Genomic DNA, 25,252 nt, shown 5'->3' with positions numbered 1-25,252 from the left:
TTGGTTAGTTGGAATAAACAAGTGTGAGGGTTAATACAATTTACTCTTATAATCATAAAATTCTATGAACATCAATATTATAATGACTCACCCACAAATTGGAATTCATAAAAGCAGTGAAGTATATTAAAATATGTTTGGTGAATTTCCACATCATAAATTGTATCATACTAATACAGGTAGACTATCCTTTATCCGAAAACCTCGGGACCAGCCGTGTTTCGGTTTTCGGAAAATTTCGGATTTCGGAAGGTATTTTATAAGACTGGGAAATTTGTCGGGGGTGGGTCGGTGGGTCGGCGGGGTCGTCGGGGGTCCGCGGGGGGTCGTCGGCGGGGGTCAGGGTCGTGCGCACGACTTACGCTGACCCTCTGCTCAGCGTAAGTCGTGCGCCACTCTGGTCATGTCGTGCGCACGACTTACACTGAACGAAAAAACCTTCGGTTTTTAGAGGGTTTCGGTTTTCGGAAGTTCGGATAAAAGGTAGTCTACCTGTAGTAGCATACAGCTAAAGGAGAGTCCAGGCAACACCAAGACAAGAAATAGTTTGCACTTATTCAACCAGCGCAGGATAAGTAACCGACCAAAATGGCTCAGCTAAAATGCACTGTTGCCCTTGCGTAGTGTTAAGAATTTTGCGAAAGCTCCCCTGATGATTCAGTGAGTTATCAAGTGAGTATCTGGGCAACAGAGACCTGAAGGAAGGTCCCAAACTGTAATCTGACCTTTTTAAAGTTTAAAGTTTACAGCGATCTCATTCTTTTAATGTTAGTAAAGTGCCAACAGGATAATCAACAACAATAATTACAACAACTTACAGTTATCTATCTCCTTCAACTTAGCAAAATATCCCAAGGAGCTTCACAACTCAAGCAGGCAAAGGAGGACAATTCCAGGAGGTGGCCGTAGGTTTTAAGGGGGCTTGTGAAGGTGGGGAAGGATGCAGCAAGGTGGATTTAAGGAGAGACAGTTCCCGAGGGTGGTGTTGAGATGGCTGCAGGCTCTGCCACTGATGGTAGGGTGGATCCAGTGGGGAACGCTCATGGCAAGCACATAGAGGGATGTGACTGCAAGGTCAAGAATTTTGAGGTCAATGCACCGAAGGATGGGAGGCTGAGAGAGAACTGCAAGTACAGGGGTGATAGATGAATGGGACCTTCTGTAGAATAGGCAGTAGAATTCTGAGGGAGTTGCAGTTTATGGAGGATAGAATTTGGGAAGCCACTAAGAAGGATGTGGACAATTTACTCATTATTAAATGTCACTGGATTCTGTTGACAGTGAGCAGAGCATATGCAGAGATCCATTTTGCCAAGTGGAATTGACAGCACATTCAATGCCTTTGTAAAAGCAGGTACTGGTGCCAGTCTGGTAACTACAGTTTTAAGACAACACTGGATCAGCACTTGCAAAGAAAAATACTGCTGCCTACAATTTACACCAACTGGTCAACTAAAGTAGTTGTATTTAACCCATTAATTGTTGGAATATCAAGCATGTCACTGGGATTGTAGCCACTTTAAGTCAAATAATGACAGAGAGGGTTTTCGCTGCTACTTGATGCAATCCTGATTAACAAAACTAAATGCAGTGTCGGGTCATCTTCAGAACTTGTTTGTTGTCTTCAAGATGGTCACATGTTGAAATTATTCACTGAAACTAAGTAGGGAAATGTATTAAACAGAAATGCTGATCATTTTTGAAAGGTCATTTATATGTCCGTTTTAAGGCAAATGGTCACATTGGAGATGTGTCTGCTGATCCAGTTTAGAAAACAAATGAGAAAAGGGTGGGAAGAAAAATATGCTCAGTGCTAAAGTAAATTTGGATTTTTCAGACATTACAGCCTAGAAATTACTCTTTGATATTAATGTCCAAATGTTTAACACAATTGTATGATTGCTCTGTCCACTATTTTTAAATAAATGGGTTAATACCTCCATTAAAATAGCAGACAGAAGAACATCATACAGATACATTCTCATAGCAAACTGCGATTTCTAGGCTTGTAGCTTTTCGGCACTGCTTCCCCGGTGATTTTTAGGTCATTGGTACCTGTCTGTATTTTCACTGTAAAACATTCGGATAAACCTTTTCAAGCAAATGTCCACTATAACAGTCCTTGAAACAGATAGGCTAACAGCTCTCTTCTCATTTATAACTTAACTTGACACCGTTGTAATGCAAGGGTCAATCTTAGCACAATCACCTTGTGAGGATTTCTGAATGAGTTGTTGGAAAACATTTCCACATTCCTTAGAAAAGTGAATGGTATGCTGCTGTAAACAGGCTGCAAATTCTTTCTGATTTCGGTCTTATGGTGTAGGGAAACATCCTGGAATGGAAAGAGTTAAAGGAAATCCACCTGCACCTGTGCTATAAAAATTCCAGAGACACATGACGACAAGACTTAGGCCAAAGTAGTTTGTGTCACGCAATCCAATAAGACACATTTTTTCCTTGGCCCAATATCCCTGTCCGCTACAGCATGAGGTTATTGATCTATTTTTGTTAAGAAGCCCCACTCTTTACCCTTCTTTCTGATCTTTAAATGCAGTTGTCATCCTCACACTACCTTAGGAACACAGGCTTGAAGTGGTGATACATTGTTTACCTCTTTAGCTACATCATCTGGGCAGATACTCCATGGGTAGTCCTGTGAGGTTTTTCATTTTGAGAGCTTCATCCACCATCTCTATATAACTATTAATTACACTTTTCATTTCAAGTGTAAATGGATCAAAATCTTTCTGCCTCAGACCGGATCGTTTGAAGTTTCCGTCCTTTTGAGTTTCGACGCACAACAGTCTGTCGTCTGACACAGTGACATTCAGGAACTCCACCATGCGCCTCAGCTGCTGCAAGAGGTTTCTCTTCAAGTCTTCATAGTGAACGACTAGCACTCGATTGCAATATTTCAACCAATCCAAAGTATGGGAGGCCCACCAGGAGGCATAAGTGTTTACAAATTCTGGCCATTCTGCAGAGAAAAAGTTTGAACCTTGTTCAGTAATGATGCATATCAGAATACGGAGCTGCAATACTCCCTTTATTGGTTTACTTAACCCAGACTGCAAATCTCTCAGTAACTTTTTTTCTCAAAGCTTCTCCAATGGGTCAGCTGGTTGTCTGCTGCTTACCGTGAACTGAACCTTAGAGACCAGGAAGGTGCCAGGTACAGCCCCGTAACCTATGCTGAATTAGTGGCCTAGCAATTCGTCTTGGGCGGTGGCACAAAACGGGCGGTATCGATTGGCCGCCCGTAATACGCAGCACCTGATATCCAGTTAATTGCAGTTAACCAGCCAGTTAACCCCAGCTGGGTGGTTTTAAGGTTGCTACAATTAGCCTCAGCTCCCCGTTGCTTAGGAAAGGGAAAGTTCACCTGGGTTCCTGCCTCTAACTGACAGCCATCTGCTCCTGCCATCTACTAAGGTTCAACCCATTATCTTATCAATCAGCAAAACTGCTTACTTCCATCTTTGCAGCACTGCCTGCCTATGCCCTGCCTCACCTCCCCACTGCCGCTGAAACCTTATCGATGCTTTCATCACTTCTGGACTCAATGGTTCTTAATTCCTGGGGCTCCGCTCCACAGAAGAGCAGGGCCTCCAGCCATCATTCTACCCCCACCCCTGGCTCCATTCCAAATCCCAGGGTCAGGGTCACTTGCACAGAAGGGTGTGTGCCTGTGCCAGTTCCAGTGTTCCAAGGGTGTCCATCCAATAGGAGCCAGGAATTTCTTAGCAACACCTTGCCTCTTTGTCTGGGAGTGGGCCATTCTAGCTGAAGATCTTCAGAAATTTAAAAAGGAAGTTTTGAATTTAAAGTTGCCACTTTTCCAGTAAGAATAGATCACTCTGTCCTCTGCTTTTCAAGAACTGGCATTTGCAGCTTGTTTTTTTGCCCCAGTTCCACCAGAATCTGATCCTGGTGTGCAAATAGCCTTGCAGCATGCAGGTGTACTTCACATGGGACACTGGAGGTAGAACTGGTGGGATTTGAAATGGATAATGTCACCCCACCTCTTCTGATGATATCTGCATGGAAGGGATGGGAGCAAGAAGCTGAATTTCCCAACATAAGAAAAAAGGGATGGAAACGGCCTCAAATGATGGTCCATCCAGGCCCAGGAGATTTGGGACTATATTTTCCAATGTTCTACTTGCCAACCTCTTGACCTCCACCTTCCACAAACTCCAACTTCTCCAAGACTCTATCACCTGCACCCTGTCTCTACTCTGGCTCCCTGCGCCATCCTTCTCCCCCCATTCCATGTATCAAATTTAAGATTCTTGTCTTCATCTATACATCTCTCAATGGCTTTCCCACCTTATTTTTGCAAACTTCTTCAGTCTTATGTCCCCTATTATTCTCTCTGGTCATTTAACGCTGGCCTTCTGTGTATCTTCCATTCCTCCCCTCCACAATCAGAGGCCAGCCTTCAGACACTTCAATTATATCTCTTGAACTCCCTCCCTATACCTACCTAGCACTCTTTTTCTCTCTGTACCTTTAAAAGGCTGCACGGAGGATGGGCCTGAATATTAATTTCTCTGACCAATCCTACGGTCACCTCTCGTAACTCCCTCACAAAGGCTCCGTGTCCATTCCTCTCTTCCTCCGTGAAGCACCTGGGGCACTTTTCTACATTAAAGGTGCTATATAAATACAAGTTGTTGTTGTAAGGATGGGTCACAGTGACTCCCCATTGCGTTTCCTTCACTCATTTCAGAGAGTGCTTAGCCTTCACTTGGTGCTTAGGAACTCACCAAGTAGCAAGTCACAAGCAGAAACTGGCATCCAACCATTCCAGTCGCAGGACATCAATGCAACTATGAACACTGCCACTATACCAAAAAACTATCAAAATGAGTCGGTGATCACTGACATGACAAGCATCAAGGGGGAAAAATTCACTCGGTTGCGCAAAGCAACTAGCGCCTGGGCGCGGCACTGCCCACGCCTCCTGTAAAATTCAGCGGGAGGTTAGTGGTGGCGCTAACCGGTAGCGCCCTGCGGCGCTGCACCACTGGCGATGATGTCATTGGCGTGCGCAGCGCCCCGCTCACGCTCTTCGGGCGCGCCCCCTGACTTACCGCCGGACGCTATGTCCGACGGGGTCGGGGGGCGTACCTGCGGCCGGGGAGGTGCAATTTAAAGGCGAGGTGCGGGGCAGCCATTTTTGTTGCTGGCCGCCTGCCAGCACCTGCCTGCGCTCCCATCCCAGACCTCCTGAAATGCCGCCCCCCGCGGAGTGCTGGCTGCGCTCCAAGAGCCCGGCACTTCTCTTGAGTGCCGGGCTCTTTTGCCTGCACTCCCGATCCCCGGGGGCCCAGCTGGGCCCCAGGTCGCGCTGCACAAGGCCCCTCCCCTTTAAGAAGGGGAGGAAGGCCTGCAATACCGCGGCACAACGTGCCGCAGCGTGTGGCGCTGCGACACATAATGTCGCAATATTGAGTCACAGCGCCCCAAGAGGGATGTGGGGCGCCTCCAGCAGCGCCCCGCTTCCCTCTTGGGGCACAACCACTCAATTTCTGGCGTGGGGACAATAATTTTTCCAGGGCGCTACTTTTAGCAGCCCAGTGAAGTTAGCGCCCCAATTGGGGCACTACTCAATTTTTAGCCCCAAGTCTTTAACATTTAACTGCGCTGGATATCACTCTCCATGTTGTCTTGCCCAAAGTCATTCAATTGTTAGAGCTGGATGTGCCATTTTACCTTTGCTCTTCCAGTGGCGTTCCGATGCATATCCCAGATGACCAGCACGCTTTCTATTAAACTCTGCCATCAAAGCCTTGTAAGGGTTTCTGATCAACAAGATGGCTGCATCAAATGTTTCTATTTCTCTTTTCCCACTCTCATGAGTTTTTATACAGATAGTCCGGCCACTTTTCCAGTAATCCTTTTCCCCTTTGAAACCTATCAGAAGGAAACAGAAATTAGCAATGCCAATTGAGCATGCAACTGCACCTTTACATGCGCTGTCCTATGAAATTATGCACAGCTTATTCAAATGGAAGCCAAGGTTTTTATTTCTTTGGTTTCAGGCCGAATGCTACCATGATAGCTTCTTATACATGACAGTCGCCAATACCTTTATGAATGACATTGTTGCTGTACTAAATCTATTTTGACTGTTGCATGTGATCAATCCTAATCGTAAGTCTATTGGGTGTTGTTCCTTTTGTGATACAACGCCACATGCATCCAGATTTCATAAATGCAAAAAACAAATCAATAGGTTGCAAGAAATAAGGAGATTAAATAATGATACCAAGATGGCTGCATCAAATGTTTCTATTTCTCTTTTCCCACTCTCATGAGTTTTTATACAGATAGTCCGGCCACTTTTCCAGTAATCCTTTTAAAATACCAGTTGGAAAGTAGCTAAGGTACTTGTTTAGCTTAAAGGCATAGACACACAGAATGGCTAGATAAATTCACGTTATTTTATTGGTATGTGAGTCAGGTTCAATTTCAAATCATATAGTCATCTGTTAATATATTTTTCTGTGGATGTTTAAACAAATAAGATGCTGAATATGTCTTATTCAATTGACATGCTCAGAGATTGACTAAAATCTGTACTGTCAGATGTAACTACAAATGGAAGTGCTAGTGTTGAGGCTTCTGTTATCGAGGGGACATTGATATACTCATGAATCTCGATCAGAGGACAGTCTTTGAGTGCACCTTAATCCATTTGCTTGTATTAATCTATATGCAGGTTTAAGGAAAATGCTTTCTAAGCAGAGTAAAATCAACCTTTTATCAGAACCATTATACCATACAAATAAATGTGTAAATTGGCACTGCCTATTCCATTAGTTTTACATTGAGGAACAGATTTCATATCAATTTGTAACTGAAGTTCACATGAAATATACCACTGAAAATCTGGTTTTGTTTTTACGTTTCTCTAAACTGTTAATCAAATAAAATCTCAACGTAAGCTCGAGGAACAGCACCTCATCTTTCTATTAGGCACTTTACAGCCTTCCGGACTCAGCACTGAGTTGAACAGAGTGGGCCTTTGGCGTAGCGGTAGCATCCCCGCCGCTGGGCCAGAAGGCGTAGGGTTTCGAACCCCGCTCCAGACAGTCCCGGCAAGTGGAGTCGGAGCTCCGGCTCTAAATTCTGGGTTGACATCCAGCGGGATACTTGCGTCTGTGGGTGTGGGTGGCCCCCCCCCCCCTCGTATGGGTTGTGGGAGCCCGTAAAACCCTCCCGCCATAGGACTAACCACCCTAATGGCTGGTACGAAGATGGTTACGGTCACGGAAGGAGCGTTAATCGTGGCCAGAAATCCTTCTACCACTTCATACAGTTCCCCAAAGGGAACAGTGTGAAGACACGTACGACGACGACTGAGTTCAACAATTTCAGACTATAACCCCCCCATTTGTTCAGGCGGCAGCTGTTGATGATTCTGCCGTCCCCATTTGCAACATTTTATCCCTCCTGAGTTCAATCCTCGCACAGACCGTGGCTTTAGTTCCTCCCCCCACCCCCCCACCCCCCCTCCCCTCGGCCCACCCCCCCCCGCCCTTTCCCTGCCTCTGCACCTGTTAAATCTCCAACTTTTATCAGTTCTGACGAAGGGTCCCAGACCTAAAACGTTAACTCTATTGCTCTCTCCACGGATGCTGCCTGGCCTGCTGAGTGCTTCCAGCATTGTCTGTTGTTATAAAAGCTATTACTGCCTCCACACAATACTTAATCTTAGAAAACAGACTCCTCATAAACGTAATTGATTGGGGTTACTGAAACTGGTGAACAATTAAAAGCTGTAAATATAATTTCTGGAAATGTTATTTTCCCCATGAGGGTTGGGCACTAAGGCAGATGGTTCTCTGAAGCTACAACTTTACAATATAGTTCTTACAAGTAGTTGTTGAATAAATAGGAAGGAGAAGACTAACACCTACCCTTGTTATAAAGGGTCCCATCAAAATAATAGCTTCCAGTGTAGAATCCGGTACCGTGTTCTATCAAATGCCGTGCCCAGGTATTTCCAGCTCCTGGAAAGCTGGAGAGACCAACCATGACCTTCGGTTTTGTCGGCAGGAACTTCCTATCTGTACATCTGGTGTCTAGAAAAGAAGTGGAGGTCTATGAAATCTCTTATAGTTCCTGATTTGTTTTCCCCCTGATAGAGTTTCACCTCTCGCTGACCTTCCCTTTTGTTCTTTCATCCCCTCCCCCATTTCCCAGCCCCCAAACTTGCTTTTTAATCTGTTTCATTTCCTGCTTTTTTCTCAGTTCTGACGAAGGGTTTCGACCTGAAACGTTAACTCTGTTTCTCTCTCCACGGATGTTGCCTGGCCTGCTGAGTTTTTCCAGCGTTTTCTGTTGTTATTTTGGATTTCCAGCATCCGCAGTATTTTGCTATCGGACTATAAGTCAATTGGTTTGGACATTTCAAGTATATTTTGAGAAAAAAAACCTTTCATTTAATTTGAATCCAATTTGGATGATTTGGACGAAGATAAGCTTTCAAGTAAATTGTACTGCACATGTGCAGTGGTGTACTTTATCCTATTTGTGAAAATATACAATCCCATAAGAACATATTATGCAGTACCGTAAAGAAATGACTGAATGAAAATCTTTAACCAAAAGAAAAAGTATAATCATTGAGTTGTGTGATGAAATATGTCATTCATCAGACTCTGTAGTTAACTACATATATTGTGTTGCCTGCTCCGGTGTTTACCTGTGTTTACCTTGTATTGTGTATAGTGCACCGTCCCCTTTGTGTGTCGGCTCCGCCCATACCTGGCCCTACTTAAGACAAGCCCAGGCTTGTCTTGCAGCAGAACAGCAGCATGCTAGGTGAAGCTAGGTGAAGCCACAGGCATCTTTCCTTTGCTAATAAAAGCCTTGTTTTATTCAGTTAACTTTGAGTCTTGAAGTCATTGAGGCGCATCAAGTTGTTCCAATGTTTATAGTAGTCTCTCTGGTGGTCTTAGATGCTCGTCCATTGTGGTATGCAGTTGTCATGGATCGATCCATGACAACTTAAATCTATTCCAGTCTAGCGAGGGTTTCTCTCATGGACCTTCCTGCAGTTTTCTTTCTCTCTGAACCTGGTTTGAAATTTGGATTTTCAACTTGGATAATTACCACTTTGGGATTTAGGATCCAGAGTCAGAAATAAAGTGACTGCTCGTTCCTACTGCTTTGTCTTTAGATACTCCATCCAATAAAAAAGGATAATCAACACCCATCTGAGATTTACCAAACAGCTCATTTAAAAAAAAAGAGAAAATGTGTCTGATGTAAAATGACAACTGAGCTCTTGGTTTTGAGTATAAAACAAAGCTTTAATCAACTTGTTTCAGAACATGGAGGTCTAGTTGTACTTCACTAGTTCCTGTCTTACAAAATGTCCCTGAACAAGCTGGGCCCACGCCCGAGTATTTATACTCCTTGGATGGCGCCACCAGCTGGCCGTCCAGTGTTATTTCATGAGTCATTTCTTCATGATGATGAGATTCATAACAGTGTCCTCCTGATTCTAATTTGTTTTCTCCATTGTTTGCATTTCTATAAGCATTCCTGTTTTTGTTAATTATAATGAGAAATTAATTTGAGTAAAAGTGGTGTAATGTTCGCAGTCCATGAATAATGTTCATGTGAGAATATTTACAGCCCTGGTAATTTTGAACTCATGGAGCATTCAACAGGTGAACATTCAAATTGAAAAAAAATGAACATTTTAATCCTGGTCAGACCTGAGATTGCTGAGTTCAGTGAAGAGAAAGATTTGGAAGCATCACCACAGCAGGTATTAATAATGAACAGCACAGAGGAATATATATATGTAATATTGTTCAACTTAGTTGAGCGATCATGATAAGTTTCCTGCACTAAATTGGGGAATTGAGGATCGACAGGTCAATTGAAGGATGAGATTGTTAGGTCATGTCCTTCAATCAAACTGGCACTCCTCAATTTCCTGCTACGCTACACACAACCGTCCATTATTGTTACTTTATCAGCCTTCAGATTTTGATGGAAAATCTATTCCCACTTTGGGTTCTTTGCTGCTTAATTTCCATCTTTGCTTCCATCTGTCAACAGCATCAGGGACTATGCACTCACTCACTGCCGCAGTAGGGGCTTGTCATGCAAGAGCACCCACAATTGTGCCAAAGTATCCGCTTATCACATTCGAAACTGCGGTGCTCAGACAATCAGAACAGAGCACTTGGCCAGGGTATGATTGAATATGCAATACCTTCATCCAAAGATTAAACTGCAATAGATTGGATTAAATGGAACATTCTGTAAAGGAGAATAGGGTTCTAATTAATTCCCACCAGATAGCTTTTTGGAACATTTTATTCCTCTGCACATATACTGTATGCTGCTTAGAAAATAAACAAAAATGCAGAATAGATCATCTACGGTATGTAGAATCATCCCAATTGGGGCCGATGCAGATTAGTGTGTTGGATTTGGTGCTTGTCCTCCTGACTAGGACAGCAATGTGTTGTCTTTCATGCAATCCCTGGAGTATCATGTTGTATGTCTTCTTCAAAGCCAACTACACAGATTTCTGGTGTGTAGACTATGCTTAATGTGTCTTAAGGTGTATCTAGGTATGACATGTGCATGCCAGTTTGCCAGCATTCAACACATAAAAAAATAAGCGCCGCACAGTGTGAATTACACATTAGCAAACATAGCAAATTCACAGAAACCCTACAGTGCAGATAGAGGCCATTTCGGCCCATCGAGCCTGCACTGACACATATCCCACCCGATCCCCGTAATCCCTACACCAACACATATCCCACCCTATCCCCGTAACCCCACGTATTTAATCCTCCTAGCACTAAGGGTCAATTTTTTTATCATAGCCAATCAACCTAACCCGCACATCTTTGGACTGTGGGAGGAAACCGGAGCACCCAGAGGAAACCCACGCAAACACGGGGAGAATGTGCAAACTCCACACAAACAGTCACCCGAGGCCGGATTCGAACCCGGGTCCCTGGCGCTGTGAGGCAACAGTGCTAACCACTATGCCACCATGCTGCCCTGTGAATAACAATCACAAATTGCACCTAAAAGAGGAATAAAAGGAGAGATAAAGGTATCATAGTAATTTCCCTCCAATTTTTCAATTTACTCATCCTCTCCTGAAGACAGCTGAGGTATTAACCACTACCTGGAAATCAGCACCCCATTCAGAGCCGTCCTTCTTAAATGGTCCCAGACAATGTGTTATAGCATGGGGTCAAATGACAGCCCAGTATGACCTCACCCTCACATACAAGCACTTTCCAACAAGGGTCACCAACCAGCAATCATGAGAAGGAATACCTATTGTTTATCTCCCACTCCTTGGTCCAAGAATGTTGAGGCCAACTGAAGTGCCCTTGCCATATCTTGGTTGAGATAGAAATGTTCACAGAGGAGGAGGCCATTAGGCCTTCTTGCCTGTGCTAAATGTAGGACCCTCCCTGAGGCCGATATTATGTCGATCTACTAACTCAGCACAGATCAGGATTTGAAACTTTGCCCTTTCTCACCATAACTATTTATTCTCGTTTTTAAAACAATCCGGAATGTGACACAGTGACCTCTATGTTAATCAGTTTCTAAGTCCAGAGACTGACATTTTAAAATCACAGTATTTTTACTGTCCTTTTGTGGTCTGGATTTTCCTGACTATATCTTGAACTGCAGCAAATTAATATGCATGGATTCTGCTTTTATTTTTATTTTTCATTTTTTCCCTCCATTTTACTTCTATAGCTAATTCATAGATAGACCCATGTATAAAGCGTTAAAAAGGGGGTGGTTGGTTGGTATTTAGGGTTAGACACTGAGCTTTCGCTTTTCTGGCCTAGGTTCAAATCCAGCATAAACTGGTAGGTGAAAGGCTCCTCTGTCTTCTGCCTGTGAGGGCGCTATATGAAATGAGTTTGAGCAGTCTCAATCTAAAACCTAGTGAGCATCGGTCCACCACACAAACTTGTCCCTAATTTGGCATTAAATGTTTAATCTTACTCAGAGAGGTCAAAGGATGGCTGCTGTGGGAAACTGAATCATGTCCCACTGATGTAGTAAGTGGGCTCTCTTCAGAGGGCGAAGCTGAGGAACATTATTGGTAGTCCTTGAATCTGTACATAAAAGCAGTACTATACCTGACCTCCGAGTGCTTGATGACAACACTTAGTACTCATATTGGAAAGTGTCCCATTCCCCGGCATTAACATTGCTTGAAAATTCACACCCAAAAACAAAAAATTGATGGAAAAAAATAACATTTAAAATAGAATCATTGGATTATTTCAAGACCCTGGCAATATCCTGGGTACAGATCTATTTGTTGAATTTATGATTCAGACTGGAACAAATATATGCTACATTTAGATTTCAAATCAACATGTCACTGTTAAGCCACAGAATGTGATGTTCCAGTTTTACCTTGAACAGGAGTCTGATAGATAACACAATAATTTTCCTCTCCTAAGAACTCTGTTGTAGTGTCACTTGATAGTTTTCCACAGAGCTGGTCGTTCACAATGTCATGAAGTGTGAAGTGAGTTGTGGCAAATCCGCAGTAACATTCTGTCCTCCTGATGATAACGAGGGGAAACTCCTGTCAAGGAAAATTGCATGAAATTGTGATTTGATCCCCTGAATCTCTTTTTAAGCTGGTACCCTGTGTGTTGATGTGTCTGCCCTGTCAACTGAGGAAGCGTGTTCTTCCTTCTTCTGCTGACTGCACACTGCAAAATTCGTCAATTATTTTGCACTGCACAAACGTCCTTAGTAAAAAAGGACTGGTGCATTGTGCACTTTTTAGACCTTAGCTTTCAAAGTTGATAAGATTGTTCACATTCAGTGCATTCCATGCATATTTTACTTAATGCTAACTGTATACATACACATGCTGACCGAAATTGAAATCTGAAGATATAATACTGTATACTCTTTTGCCAAAACCCTTGGAGAAATATTTAATCTCATAAGAACAATATTTCACAACATATTTGCCTATAAGTACAATAATATTTTTTGTACTTTAAGGGAATCTTAATACAATGAAACATAGCCTAAAAATGACTGTTGGCGATATTGGTGGAAGTTTGCTTAATGTTCTTGCATGATATTCCTCCGTCTGCGAGATCCCCCTAATGCGATTCACATTGGGCCAGAAACTAGGATCGGGTGCTTGCCGCGCGTGCAAGCCCCCGATGTGCACTCACCCGGCGCGCCGACAGCTGAAGCCTGGGCCTGCTTGGAATTCCTGTCACTGGCCCGGTTCAGATGTCGGCGCGATGTGCTTGCCTGATCCAGCGGCGTAGTTAGTGCGATGTGCCGGCTGGGATCAGGTGAGCACTGTGCAGCCAATCAGGGGAGGGGAAACTTCATTCATGAGTTTGATAGTAAGAACTGTCAAACTCATGAAAAGTACGCGCGCCCAAAACACTAGTTTAACTTTAAATAAAATTTTAAAAAACATCCCAATAATTAAATAAACTATAAATAGCTTTAAAAAACTATTTATAACAATTAATAAAATTTTTGAAAAAAATAATTTTTTAAGAAATCGGTTCTAAAAATAAACTTACCTTACTGTAAAGTCCTTAAAAATAATGAAGCTGTGGAAAAAATGTAATAATTTTAAATAATAGACCACTTACCTTCAAGAATCCAGTCCTTACGCCTCCTTTTTATATGTGTAAAAAGTTCAGGCCCTTGCACACGGGCAAACCTGTCAAAAAGAAGGAAGTTCAACACGTGCGCGCAGAGTCCTGCGCGCATGCGTTGGACCTCTGAACCCCTTGGAGGAAATGCCGGTTTCCCATGCATGCGCTGTGCATGCTGAAATCCGGCACTTCCAACGGGCCCACGCGTGAGTACCCCGTCCGTACTCACGCATTGGGACCGGAATTACTGGCCCAAATACATTGCGTTAAGAGCCTCATGCCACAGTTGCTAGTCCTGATTCAGTTGGCACACTTCCATCAGAGGTTTCCGAGTTAGTATTAGATTGGTTGATGTTGCCCATTGCTATACCATTCTTATCTCATCGTATAAATTACTGTCATCTCCCTTTATCAGGCTTAGGGAATCTATGGCTGAGCCTATTACAGGCTACCAAGAACTTCACTCATTAAATGATGAATGTCAGAAAGCTGATTTGTTACCTGGTTCCAGCATGAGCCAGTCATAGAATCATTCAGCACAGAAGGAGGCCATTCAGCCCATCATGCCTGTGCCGGCTCTCTGAAAGAGCTGCCAATTAGTCCCACTCCCCTACTCTTTCTCCATAACTCTGTGCATTTTTCCTTTTCAAGTATTTATCCAATTCCTTTTGAAAGTTACAATTGAATCTGCTTCCACCGCCCTTTCAGGCAGCGCATTCCAGATCATAGCAGTCCTCTATCTAACAGCAGACATCTTCAATGGTTACACTAAATAGGCTACATTTTTAATGCTTAAGAAGCTGTTACTAACTCTAGCAACACTAGAGTTGCGTCCAGTTCTGGTCACCACACTTTTGGAAGGATGTGAAGGCACTTGAGAGGGTGCAGAGGAGATTTACCAGAATGGTTCCAGGGATGACTCTATGGGGGAGAAATTCGGTATTGCCACGTTTGGGGCGCAATTATCGGCCGGGCGCAAAATTTAGCCCAGCCGATAATTGGGGTGGGGGGGATAAATGCAAGGCAGACTAAGATGTGATTGGAGTGCATGTGCATAAATAGACAGAGCAAGGTAAGTAAGGTTGGTGAACTGCAGGCTCAAGTAGCCATATGGAATTATGATATAGTGGCAATAATGGATTCCTGGCTTAAACAAGGGGAGGAATGAGCACTTAATATTCCTCGCTACAATTTATTCAGGAAAGATAGGGAAGGAATAAAAGGACGGGGGGTAGCAATATTGATCAAAGATACTGTTACAGCACTAGAAAAGGATGATGTAGTTGAGGGTTCAAAGACTGAATCTATTTGGTTAGAATTAAAGAACAATAGAGAAGCTATGATGCTGCGAATGTGTACGATCGGCCACCAAACAGAGGGAAGGAGATCGAAGAGTAAATTTGCTGGCAAGTTGCAGAAAGATGCAAGAACTTTAGAGTAGTGATAATGGGGGACTTCAATTATCTAAATATAGACTGGGAAAATAGCATTGTAAAGGGCAAAGAGGACTTTCTTGATTAGTATGTTTCCAGCAAGTGAGGAAGCAGTGAGGGATCTAGTTCTGGGGAATGGAGTGAGGCAAGTGGAGTACGTTTCACTGGGGGAGCATTTGGGAAACAGTGATCACAATATGATTAGGTTTAGAGTAATTATGGAAAAGGACAAGGAGAAATCAAATGTGAAAATATTCAACTGGAGGAGGGCTAATTTTAGTGAGTTGAAAAAGGATCTGGCTCAAGTAGAGTGGAATCAAAGATTGGCTGGTGAAACAGTAAATGAACAATGGGAGGCTTTCAAAGAGGAGGTAGTTCGGGTACAGACTGGACACATTCCCACGAGGAGGAAAGGAAAGGCAGTCAAAGCTGGAGCTCCCTGAATGATTAAAGATCTTAAATGAAACAGAAAAGGACACTTATGTTAAATGTAAGGTTCATAATACAGTAGAGAACCAGGCTGAATAAAAAATTACAGAGGAGAACTGAGAAAGGAAATAAGAGGGGTAAAGAAAGTGTAGTTCTTTGTAGCCTGTATTAGGCTCAGCCATAGATTCCCTAAGGCTGATAAAGGGAGATGACAGTAATTTATACGATGAGATAAGAATAGTATAGCAATGGGCAACATCAACCAATCTAATACTAACTCGGAAACCTCTGATGGAAGTGTGCCAACTGAATCAGGACTAGCAAATGTGGCATAAAAGGCAAATTATCACCTCCGACAGCAAACTTGGCTTCTATCACCCCTGTAGGTGATTGCAGCGCTAAATCAGGCGCTACACACCTGTCTTAAGGCGTAAAGGCCGAGGTGTGAGGCGCTAACTCAGAGCGCTGGCGAAGCTCAGGTGATGTCAGTTAGCAATGGAACACAGACACACTAGCGCCAGCCAGTTCTTAAAGGGGAGGGCCGATCTTGCTCTCCAGCCACACCCTGCTCATTGCAGCCTTGAATCTCGGCCTGGAGAGACCTCAACCTCAAAGCTGCTGCAAAGAACTATGGAGAGGGCCAGGGAACGAGCTCAGCGCTTCAGCGACCGGGCCTTGGTGGCTCTGGTTGGCGCAGTGGAGCGCCAAAGATCAATACTGTACCCAGAGAGTGGCAGGAGGCCATTGCCCCGCGACTATAGAAGAGTGTGGAGGGAGGTGGCTCATCATGTCTCCTCTAGGAGCACGGTGCCCAGGACCCACACCCAATGTCAGAAAAAGTTCAACGACCTCACTTGGGTGGTCAGGATGAGTGGCTGCTTTTCAATACCTCTCCATCCCTCCATCTCAACCTCACTCTATGGCCAGAGGGTGTAAAGACCCCAATGCCCAACACTCATCCAAGACCTATGGCCATCTCATAAAACACGCACGCACATTCCACACCTTGCATACATTAAGGGCTATTCAACTATGGGAGGCACATCAGGCAAGCACATGGCTGCATATTTACTCAGACACCATCCTTTTTCTTGCAGGCCAAGCTATCTCACAACAGGCGGCAGCAGCAACGGACGGGTGGAGGACCGCCTCAGATGCAAACCCTCAGCGATCTGGAGGCGCGCGTCCACAGGATCGTCGCAAGCCAGGTGATAGGTCCCGTCATGGCTGGAGAGGTCGTCCCCTTCGGGACAGCAATGGTAAGGTCATCAGCTTTCTCTCCTCTCTCATTCCACTTGTCCCTCACAACACCAGCCTTTTACACTTTCAATCCAACTTACTAAATCGCTCCAGTCCTTGCTCCCTTACTGTCCCCCAACGTGATGCTAAAGCCACTCTTGTACCTCCCTGCTTTCAGATGGTGAACCACCAGCTGAGGAGACGGGCCCTCAACCTGCCAGTGGAAGCAAAGCCGCAGGCGAGGAGGAAGAGGAAGCCGGAGCCTCAGCGCCAGCGTCTCCTGAGAGAGCTCATGCCCACAATGGGACCACGTCTTCCCTGGAGGGGAGCAGGGGGGAAGGGTCTGATGAGGATGAAGCTCTGGGATCCAGCGGGCTGCAGCAATGCGATGGAGGTAGAGAAGCTCGGGGGCCTTCTCCCCGGAGGGAGAGTAGGCCAGCGAGTCCTGCTGCACTGGATGCAGAGGAGGAGCGGCTCATCGCTGAAATGAACACCCAGGTGGTGGACATGCACACTCAGCTCATGGGTGCAGTGGGAAGGGTGCCCGAAAGCACTGATGGACTGGCAAGGAGTGTGGAGCACTCCGCTGCAACACAGGCCGATGCAACGCAACTGCTTAGTGCTGCAATTCAGTCACTGGCTGCTTCGACCCAATCTCAAAGTGCTCTCATGCAGTCTCAGATTTATGTCACGCAAGCACTGACTGCTGTCATCGTCGCTGGGTCGGCCACGTTGCCCCGGGACTCTGACGGTGCCGCAGCAGGCCAGCAATCTGTGCTCGAGCAGATTGCTCCGGATGCTGAGGTGCTGCCCCGTGGGAGTGCCAGTGTGTCAGTCGAGCAGGAAGGTGCTGTCCTCTCTCAGGCTGACAGCATTCCTGCTCCCACCACTGTCACTTCCCCATTGCACTTGCCACCGCCTGCAACACAGCCAGCCCAGACTGCTGCCGCCCATGCAGAGTTGCTGCAGTCTGCAGCCGAGGTCTCCAGGCCCAGAGCTGGTCGAGGGTATTCTTCAAGGGCATCTGTAGTCTCAGGATCTGACATTCAGCAGCCTTCCACCAGCCTTGCTGCAGCCACTGGTGCCCCATCACGGAGGAGTAGTGGGGTGGGAAGGGGGGAAGTACACAAGGGGTGGAGATCACCCTCGAAGGGCAAAAAGTAGGAGGTCTCAAGAAATGTTGGGAATGTTTTCATTAAAGGCCGAGGTTCATCTGATAACTTTCATTTAGTGTTTTGGCCATTATCTCCAGCTTGTGTGAACCAGTTATGTTAATTAATGATTTTTTGTGTTTGTTTCTATTAGTTTGTCATGAACAAATGACACACACAGAGTTTATAAAATAAAAAAGTTGTATTCAAAATGTACATGTTTGGCCTTTGGAATTATTGCTGTCTTGGCCGGCTATAGGGGTTGCGGGTTGCTTTCCATCATGTTGTTCTCCATGCCAGAAGCCATCTTCTGAATAGGGGCCTAAAAGCGGCTTGTTATCAGCCGTTGACAGACAGCCCTTGCAGTTTCAACATTGTTGGCCTCCCTCCCGCCTTGGTGCTGCTGCTGATCATCCTCCTCTTTGTCCTCCTCCTCCTCCGGTGGTGCTCCAAGGCCTGGTGGCATTGGCTGGGTCCTGAGGATTGCCAGGTTATGAAGAATGCAGCACACAACTATGAAGAGGGAGACTCGCTCAGGAGAGTACTGCAGGGCTCCTCCTGAGTGGTCCAGACAGCTGAACCGTTGCTTGAGCAAACCGATCGTCTGCTCAATTATGTTCCTGGTGGCGGTATTGCTCTCATTATACCGCAGCTCAGCAGGGGTGTTGGGGTTACGGACCGGCGTCATCAGCCAGGTGCAGAATGGATAACCCTTGTCATCGAGGAGCCAACCACTTGGCTGGTGCGGTGCCTGGAAAAGGTCTGGCACACCAGTCTGGCGCAGGATGAAAGCATCGTGACTGCTGCCAGGATAGCGGGCATTGACAGCGAGTATCAGCTGTCTGTGGTTACAGACTAACTGGACATTTAAGGAGTGAACCCCTTGCGGTTTTGGAAACCCTCTGCATTCACATGCGGTGCCCGCAATGCCACATGCATGCAGTCAATGGCGCCCTGCACCATGGGGAAGCCCGCTATCCTTGCAAAGCCACATGCGCGTTCATGCTGTTTGGCCTGGGTCATTGGGAAAGAGATGTACTGGCGTCTCCTTTTATAGAGGGAATTTGTCACCTCCCGGATACAGCAATGGACCGCGAACTGGGAGATATTGGCGATGTCCCCAGTAGCTGCTTGAAAGGAGCCGGTGGCATAAAAATTCAGAGCCACTGTGACCTTCACTGCCACTGACAGAGATGTTCTGATCCTCAGTTGAGGCTGCAGATCTGGTTGCAGCAGGTGGCAGAGCTCAGTGACCACCTCCTTGCTGAAGCGCAGCCTGCGCAAACACTGCTCCTCAGACAAATGAATGCAGGAGAATTGCTCCCGGAATACCCTGGGAGGGTAAGGTCTCCTGTGCAGAGGCCTGTTGGCCTTCTTGCTTCTGGCCATGATTGCCACTCTCTCTCTGCGTCTCTAATGCCACTGATTCTGCAGGCGCAGGACGATGCCCCGAATCAGTGCAGCCCCCACAGTCTCTTGACAATTGAAGCAATGAAGGTCAAATCCAAAAGAACCTGCAAAGTGCTGCTCAGTAGCCAAAACTACTTCACACAGCGCTGAATCTCTACAGGAGTCTCTCTCGCCCTCTCAGAATCTCTCTCTCTCTTTCAGAATGAGTGATGCAAAAATGTCTCCCACAAAAAAAGGCAAGAAGAGGGCGCCTTTAAATAGCGCTCCCCCAGCCCCTTCCCGACTGCAAAACGTTCCACTCTCTGTCGTTGCTTGCGGCAGGCGGAAAGGAAGGGGGCACCACTCAATATCCGGTCCAGGGCACCACGGGGGTGTTGCACGTTCGACTGACGTCATGATCTGCAGGCGCAGGAGATCGTGGCGGTAGAGTTTAGCGCCGCCGCAAAAACTCTGGTCAATTTCGCGAGCGGTGCAAACATTGCCGCGCCCGGGCGCCAGTTGCTTTGCGCCCCGTTAGTGCCCTCTTAATCAACCAAATTTTTCCCCTATGACTTCAACGATTAAAATGTACATGGACTGAATTCACTAGCGTAGGCTACAAAACATTTTTGGCAGGCTCCTGAATTTAACGTCTAAATATCACTGAAGCAAAATATGAAAAATCACAAAAGAAATGACCCCTGCATTTCACACTTTAATCGACAAAATCAGCTGTAAATATCTAATGTTGGAATAAAGCAGTTAGAGAAATGTTCCCAACCATAGAGTATTTGGATTAATTCAAATATCCTGACAATTAAATGAATTCCAATCCAAGCCAGTGCTTTAGATGTCAGTTGGGAGAGGTTTCTGATCTATCAAAGAAATGGGAACCTTGAATCTCCCCAGACTCAAGGACATGGATTTACAACACAACCTTGAATATGCACAGAGTTACTGAAGTGGAGATGTGACACAATGAGCACGAGAGGCCAGTAAGAACGTATTTGTGTCCAAGTAGGATGATATTCACACCTTCCAGTCCAGTAGTCATTGGATAGCAATGAGGAGGGGGAACCTTGAGTGACTTTTCTCTCCCTATCTCAGTAGCATGGAGACCAACTGTAGTGTCCCCTCCCACTGCCAACCCAGCTGAGATAAAAGACTTGCATTTATATAGCGCCTTTCACGGCCTCAGAACGTCCCAAAGTGCTTTACAGCCAATTAAGTACTTTTGAAGCGTAATCACTGCTGTAGTGAAAGAAATGTGGCAGCAATGTGATAATGACCAGCTAATCTGTTCTTGTTATAGTAATATTGGTTGAGGGATAAATATTGGCCAGGATAACGGGGATAACTACCCTGCTCTTCTTCGAAATAATGCCATAGGATCTTTAACGTCCACCTGAGAGGGCAAACCTGGCCTCCATTTAATATCTCAACCGAAAGACGGCACCTCCGACAGTGCAGTGCTCCCTCAGTACTGCCCCTCCGACAGTGCAGTGCTCCCTCAGTACTGCCCCTCCGACAGTGCAGTGCTCCCTCAGTACTGCCCCTCCGACAGTGCAGTGCTCCCTCAGTACTGCCCCTCCGACAGTGCAGTGCTCCCTCAGTACTGCCCCTCCGACAGTGCAGTGCTCCCTCAGTACTGCCCCTCCGACAGTGCAGTGCTCCCTCAGTACTGCCCCTCCGACAGTGCAGTGCTCCCTCAGTACTGCCCCTCCGACAGTGCAGTGCTCCCTCAGTACTGCCCCTCCGACAGTGCAGTGCTCCCTCAGTACTGCCCCTCCGACAGTGCAGTGCTCCCTCAGTACTGCCCCTCCGACAGTGCAGTGCTCCCTCAGTACTGCCCCTCCGACAGTGCAGTGCTCCCTCAGTACTGCCCCTCCGACAGTGCAGTGCTCCCTCAGTACTGCCCCTCCGACAGTGCAGTGCTCCCTCAGTACTGCCCCTCCGACAGTGCAGTGCTCCCTCAGTACTGCCCCTCCGACAGTGCAGTGCTCCCTCAGTACTGCCCCTCCGACAGTGCAGTGCTCCCTCAGTACTGCCCCTCCGACAGTGCAGTGCTCCCTCAGTACTGCCCCTCCGACAGTGCAGTGCTCCCTCAGTACTGCCCCTCCGACAGTGCAGTGCTCCCTCAGTACTGCCCCTCCGACAGTGCAGTGCTCCCTCAGTACTGCCCCTCCGACAGTGCAGTGCTCCCTCAGTACTGCCCCTCCGACAGTGCAGTGCTCCCTCAGTACTGCCCCTCCGACAGTGCAGTGCTCCCTCAGTACTGCCCCTCCGACAGTGCAGTGCTCCCTCAGTACTGCCCCTCCGACAGTGCGGTGCTCCCTCAGTACTGCCCCTCCGACAGTGCAGTGCTCCCTCAGTACTGCCCCTCCGACAGTGCAGTGCTCCCTCAGTACTGCCCCTCCGACAGTGCAGTGCTCCCTCAGTACTGCCCCTCCGACAGTGCAGTGCTCCCTCAGTACTGCCCCTCCGACAGTGCAGTGCTCCCTCAGTACTGCCCCTCCGACAGTGCAGTGCTCCCTCAGTACTGCCCCTCCGACAGTGCAGTGCTCCCTCAGTACTGCCCCTCCGACAGTGCAGTGCTCCCTCAGTACTGCCCCTCCGACAGTGCAGTGCTCCCTCAGTACTGCACTGGAGTGTCAGCCAAAATTTTGCGCTCAAGACTTTAATGTGGAGTTGAACCCACAACCCTCTGACTCAGGGGTGAGAGTGCGATCACTGAGCCCCAGCTGACACCTGATCAGAGAAAAGTTGCCACGGTGCAGAGCTTATGCTATAAGTCACGGAGGAAGCCCATAATGTTCACTATTTTAATGCCTTCATGTGCTTTCTGCAGAATTGTTAGCAGCAGTATTTGCAAGTAAAAAAACCCCCCAAGGTTGAAAGCATTCATCCTAAGAAATTCAGCTGACCTCCGGCCACAACTGCAATCAAACACCTACTTTGGCCCCAGTGCCAAGAGATAAGAAATTGCTGAGGTGGGACCATTGTATCTCACGGTAATAGGGTGGAATCTCCAACAAGATATCAATGTCGCATCCCAGACTAATTGCCAAAAAAAAATCTCGAAATGGAATAAGTTATCTTGGCTGCCTTCACTTGAGTAATTTTTTACTACAAATTATTTTTGAGAATGTATAGGTTTTGCAACACATTTCAAATGCACAAAACAAGGATCATTTAACTCCTTATTCAAGGTGTCCTTCAAAAAGTAAGAAAGGAATAGAATTGGCAATGTGAAATCCAGAATTGGTTTATAGCAAGTAAGACTAGATTTCATTTCCTCAGCACCTCTGCCTACATTTTACACCACTCCCCGGTACCGGGGACTCATTGCTATGAAGGGGTGTGAACATAAATATGACCAGTAATCTGGCATCTACACCACTGCTAATGGGATTTTGATTCCTCTCTTAATGTCACAGCTCAGAGGTGTTGCAGATGGAATCAAAATGCAGCAAAATCCTACTGACCCCAATGTAACAGAGGTTCAAAAGAGCCTCTTTATCCCACTTCTGATCCCACGCTTTACTTTTGTCGGTCTCACAGCTTGGATAGTCACCCAGCTCCCGTTTAGACAGCTTTCTCTGGAAGTTTCTAAAATGATAAATTGGGTGAAAAATGTATTTCCCCACTTGCTTTTGTGTAGCAGGAGGTGACGGCACCAACAGTCGAGGTTTTTGATAAATATTAATCATCAGCAAATTCAACTTCAGAATTCAAGGGGAGAAGGCAGGGACAGGGTACTGAACTTGGATGATCAGCCATGATCTCATTGAATGGCAGAGCAGGCTCGAAGGGCCGAATGGCCTGCTCCTGCTCCTATCTTCTATGTTTCTATGTTTCTATGTTTCACCCCCCACCTGTTTGCTCTGTCCCTGTGTTGCTTCGTCTGGTCTTGCACCTGACAAATGGGGGGTGAAGGTGAGGGGATTAGGGCAAAGATGGAACCTTAAACTTGCAGTGGTTCATGAATCATTCTTTCCTGGCAACTTGAATATAATTCCAGCAGCATTTGTGCAAATGCACATCTCCAGAGGAGATTTAATTGAGAGTATCAATATTAATTCTGAGCTGCAAATCTCTGCATCATGGACCCAAATAAATTTGTATTTAACCACAGTACACATTACGCTTGCCAACTCGAATGGTAAAAGCAAAGTCTTGCCAGTAAGCTGTAATTTCAGTTATGTAAGCAAAAGATTAGTTTTTTTTTACTGATTTTCTGTTTCCACTGCATAAAATGTCTTCAGAGAGAAACTGTCCTGATCTGTTAATGATAACATTTGAAACGTGTCGATATCAAGATTCCTACCATTACTGACAAGCCTTTCAAATACTTCAGAGGAAGTAATGATCATTTTGATCATTAATAACTTGTTTGCCTGTGGCCTTTTGAAAAAAATGAACATGATATTAATATCCATCAGTTTACAGTGGTAGGAGGCTGGAGTGTGCTCTGTACTGCCGCCCAGATGTAACAACCTTAATAGCCAGAAGCTTTCTGATAAACACAAATATGTCAGTAAAGGGCCATCAAATGCAGATTCCCCTGCGGAGCAAAGTCCGTGTCCAGCTGCACTTTCTGAAATAACTGCAGATTCTAAGGTATAACTTTTCCTTCCAATATTTTCCCCTCTCCTTAAGGAAGTGCCTCATGTTGAGGTAGATAACTAGGCAGCAGCCCCCTGACACTTCACCAAAGTTGCCACAATTCATGTGCAGATGCTAGCTAATCCACCATGGAAGGCAGCACGGCTGAGCCCAATTCAGTCGTTATACAGCATCCACACGTGTAACTTACAGTGTGGATCTTGAGCCCTGGCTGAGGTTCCCTCTCCATAGGTAACTGATACACAGGCCAATTTTAGCAGCTTCAGATCAGACCAGCTAACTGAGCTGAGCCTGGCCTTCATTAACCCACTGAGTCATCAGGGGAACGTTGACGCATATTCGTTGTACTACGTGTCCACCTGTAGACCTGCTCCAAAAAGCTAACTTTAAATTGAGAAGCCCGATGCTATATTCTTAATACATTGTCCAATTAAAATTGCTTTCTTTTTGTACATCTAAAAGCATTTTAGATTTGAGAATGAGCTGGAAAGATTGAACTCTTGGTTTGGCTCCATTATGATGTTCAGATTATAATTCAGTTGGTGTTACAACCCATACTTAACCTCAGCTCCAGCACCAACCCAAGGGGGTGATTTTCTCAATGGGGAGCTTTTGGAGGCGGGACTCCCACTTGTCAGGTTTCAGTCCCGCCTCCATCGACTTCTGGCCAACCCACGCTATTTTCCCTTGATTGACCCAGCGGGCTTAGCAGGCCGATTAAGGGAAAGCCGGTTGCAGAGACCTCATCAAACATCTTTCTTTTGCAGAAATGAGATGGTTGTTGCATTGGAGAATGCAACGGCCATCTGTCATCTCCAACGCGGAGGTCTGAGACTCTCCGCACACACACCGACTGAAGCCTGCAAGAAGAAACAAAGGTAAGTAAACCTTTACTAACACTTTGCACTTACCTCAGATACTCACCTCTCCACTCTTGCACCCATCACTTACCTTCACAGCACACTTTTGCACCCCCCGACCCACGAAGACCCCCTACTCGCCTCGCTGAGCTGGCGGGTTTCGGAGCCTTCGGGAAGCCCGCACTTGTGAGGGCAAAAAGGGGATAATCCTATTTTCTGCCTGTTAACAGGCAGTTAATAGGCTTTAATCCCTTTCCGCCTCCAAGGAGACGGGACCCGGCGCGGGACGGCTAACCGCCTCCTGGCAAGATAACAACAGCCATCCAAAAATGGCTACATTAATACAATGCATTTGGCTTAAAACTGAAATTTGGGGCATGGAGGTTGGGCACCCGCCCCCAGATTCTGCCAATTTCCCGGCAGTCCCGCCTCCATACCCGCCTCCCCAG

General features: G+C 46.1%; 1 protein-coding gene across 2 annotated transcripts in view; it reads right to left on the bottom strand.

Moving 5' to 3' along the window:
• Positions 1-375: 375 nt before the first annotated feature.
• wscd1a (WSC domain sialate O sulfotransferase 1a) overlaps positions 376-25,252 on the bottom strand; it is a 155,983-nt gene continuing 131,106 nt past the window's right edge. For both annotated transcript variants that reach the window (XM_085965030.1, XM_085965031.1), the window contains exons 6-9: positions 12,448-12,622; positions 7,932-8,096; positions 5,722-5,922; positions 376-2,980 (exon numbers count right to left, since the gene is read on the bottom strand). In XM_085965030.1, the coding sequence (XP_085821156.1) occupies positions 2,628-2,980; positions 5,722-5,922; positions 7,932-8,096; positions 12,448-12,622 (894 nt within the window). In that variant the 3' untranslated portion in view covers positions 376-2,627. The remainder of the gene's footprint in view (positions 2,981-5,721; positions 5,923-7,931; positions 8,097-12,447; positions 12,623-25,252) is intronic.

Source organism: Somniosus microcephalus, chromosome 22, assembly GCF_052327205.1.
Source record: "Somniosus microcephalus isolate GS21.2 chromosome 22, FLI_Smic_1.0, whole genome shotgun sequence".
NCBI classification, from domain to species: domain Eukaryota; kingdom Metazoa; phylum Chordata; class Chondrichthyes; order Squaliformes; family Somniosidae; genus Somniosus; species Somniosus microcephalus.
The sequence above is the reverse complement of the archived record's forward strand: the minus strand, read 5'-3'. Positions and strand labels throughout refer to the sequence as shown.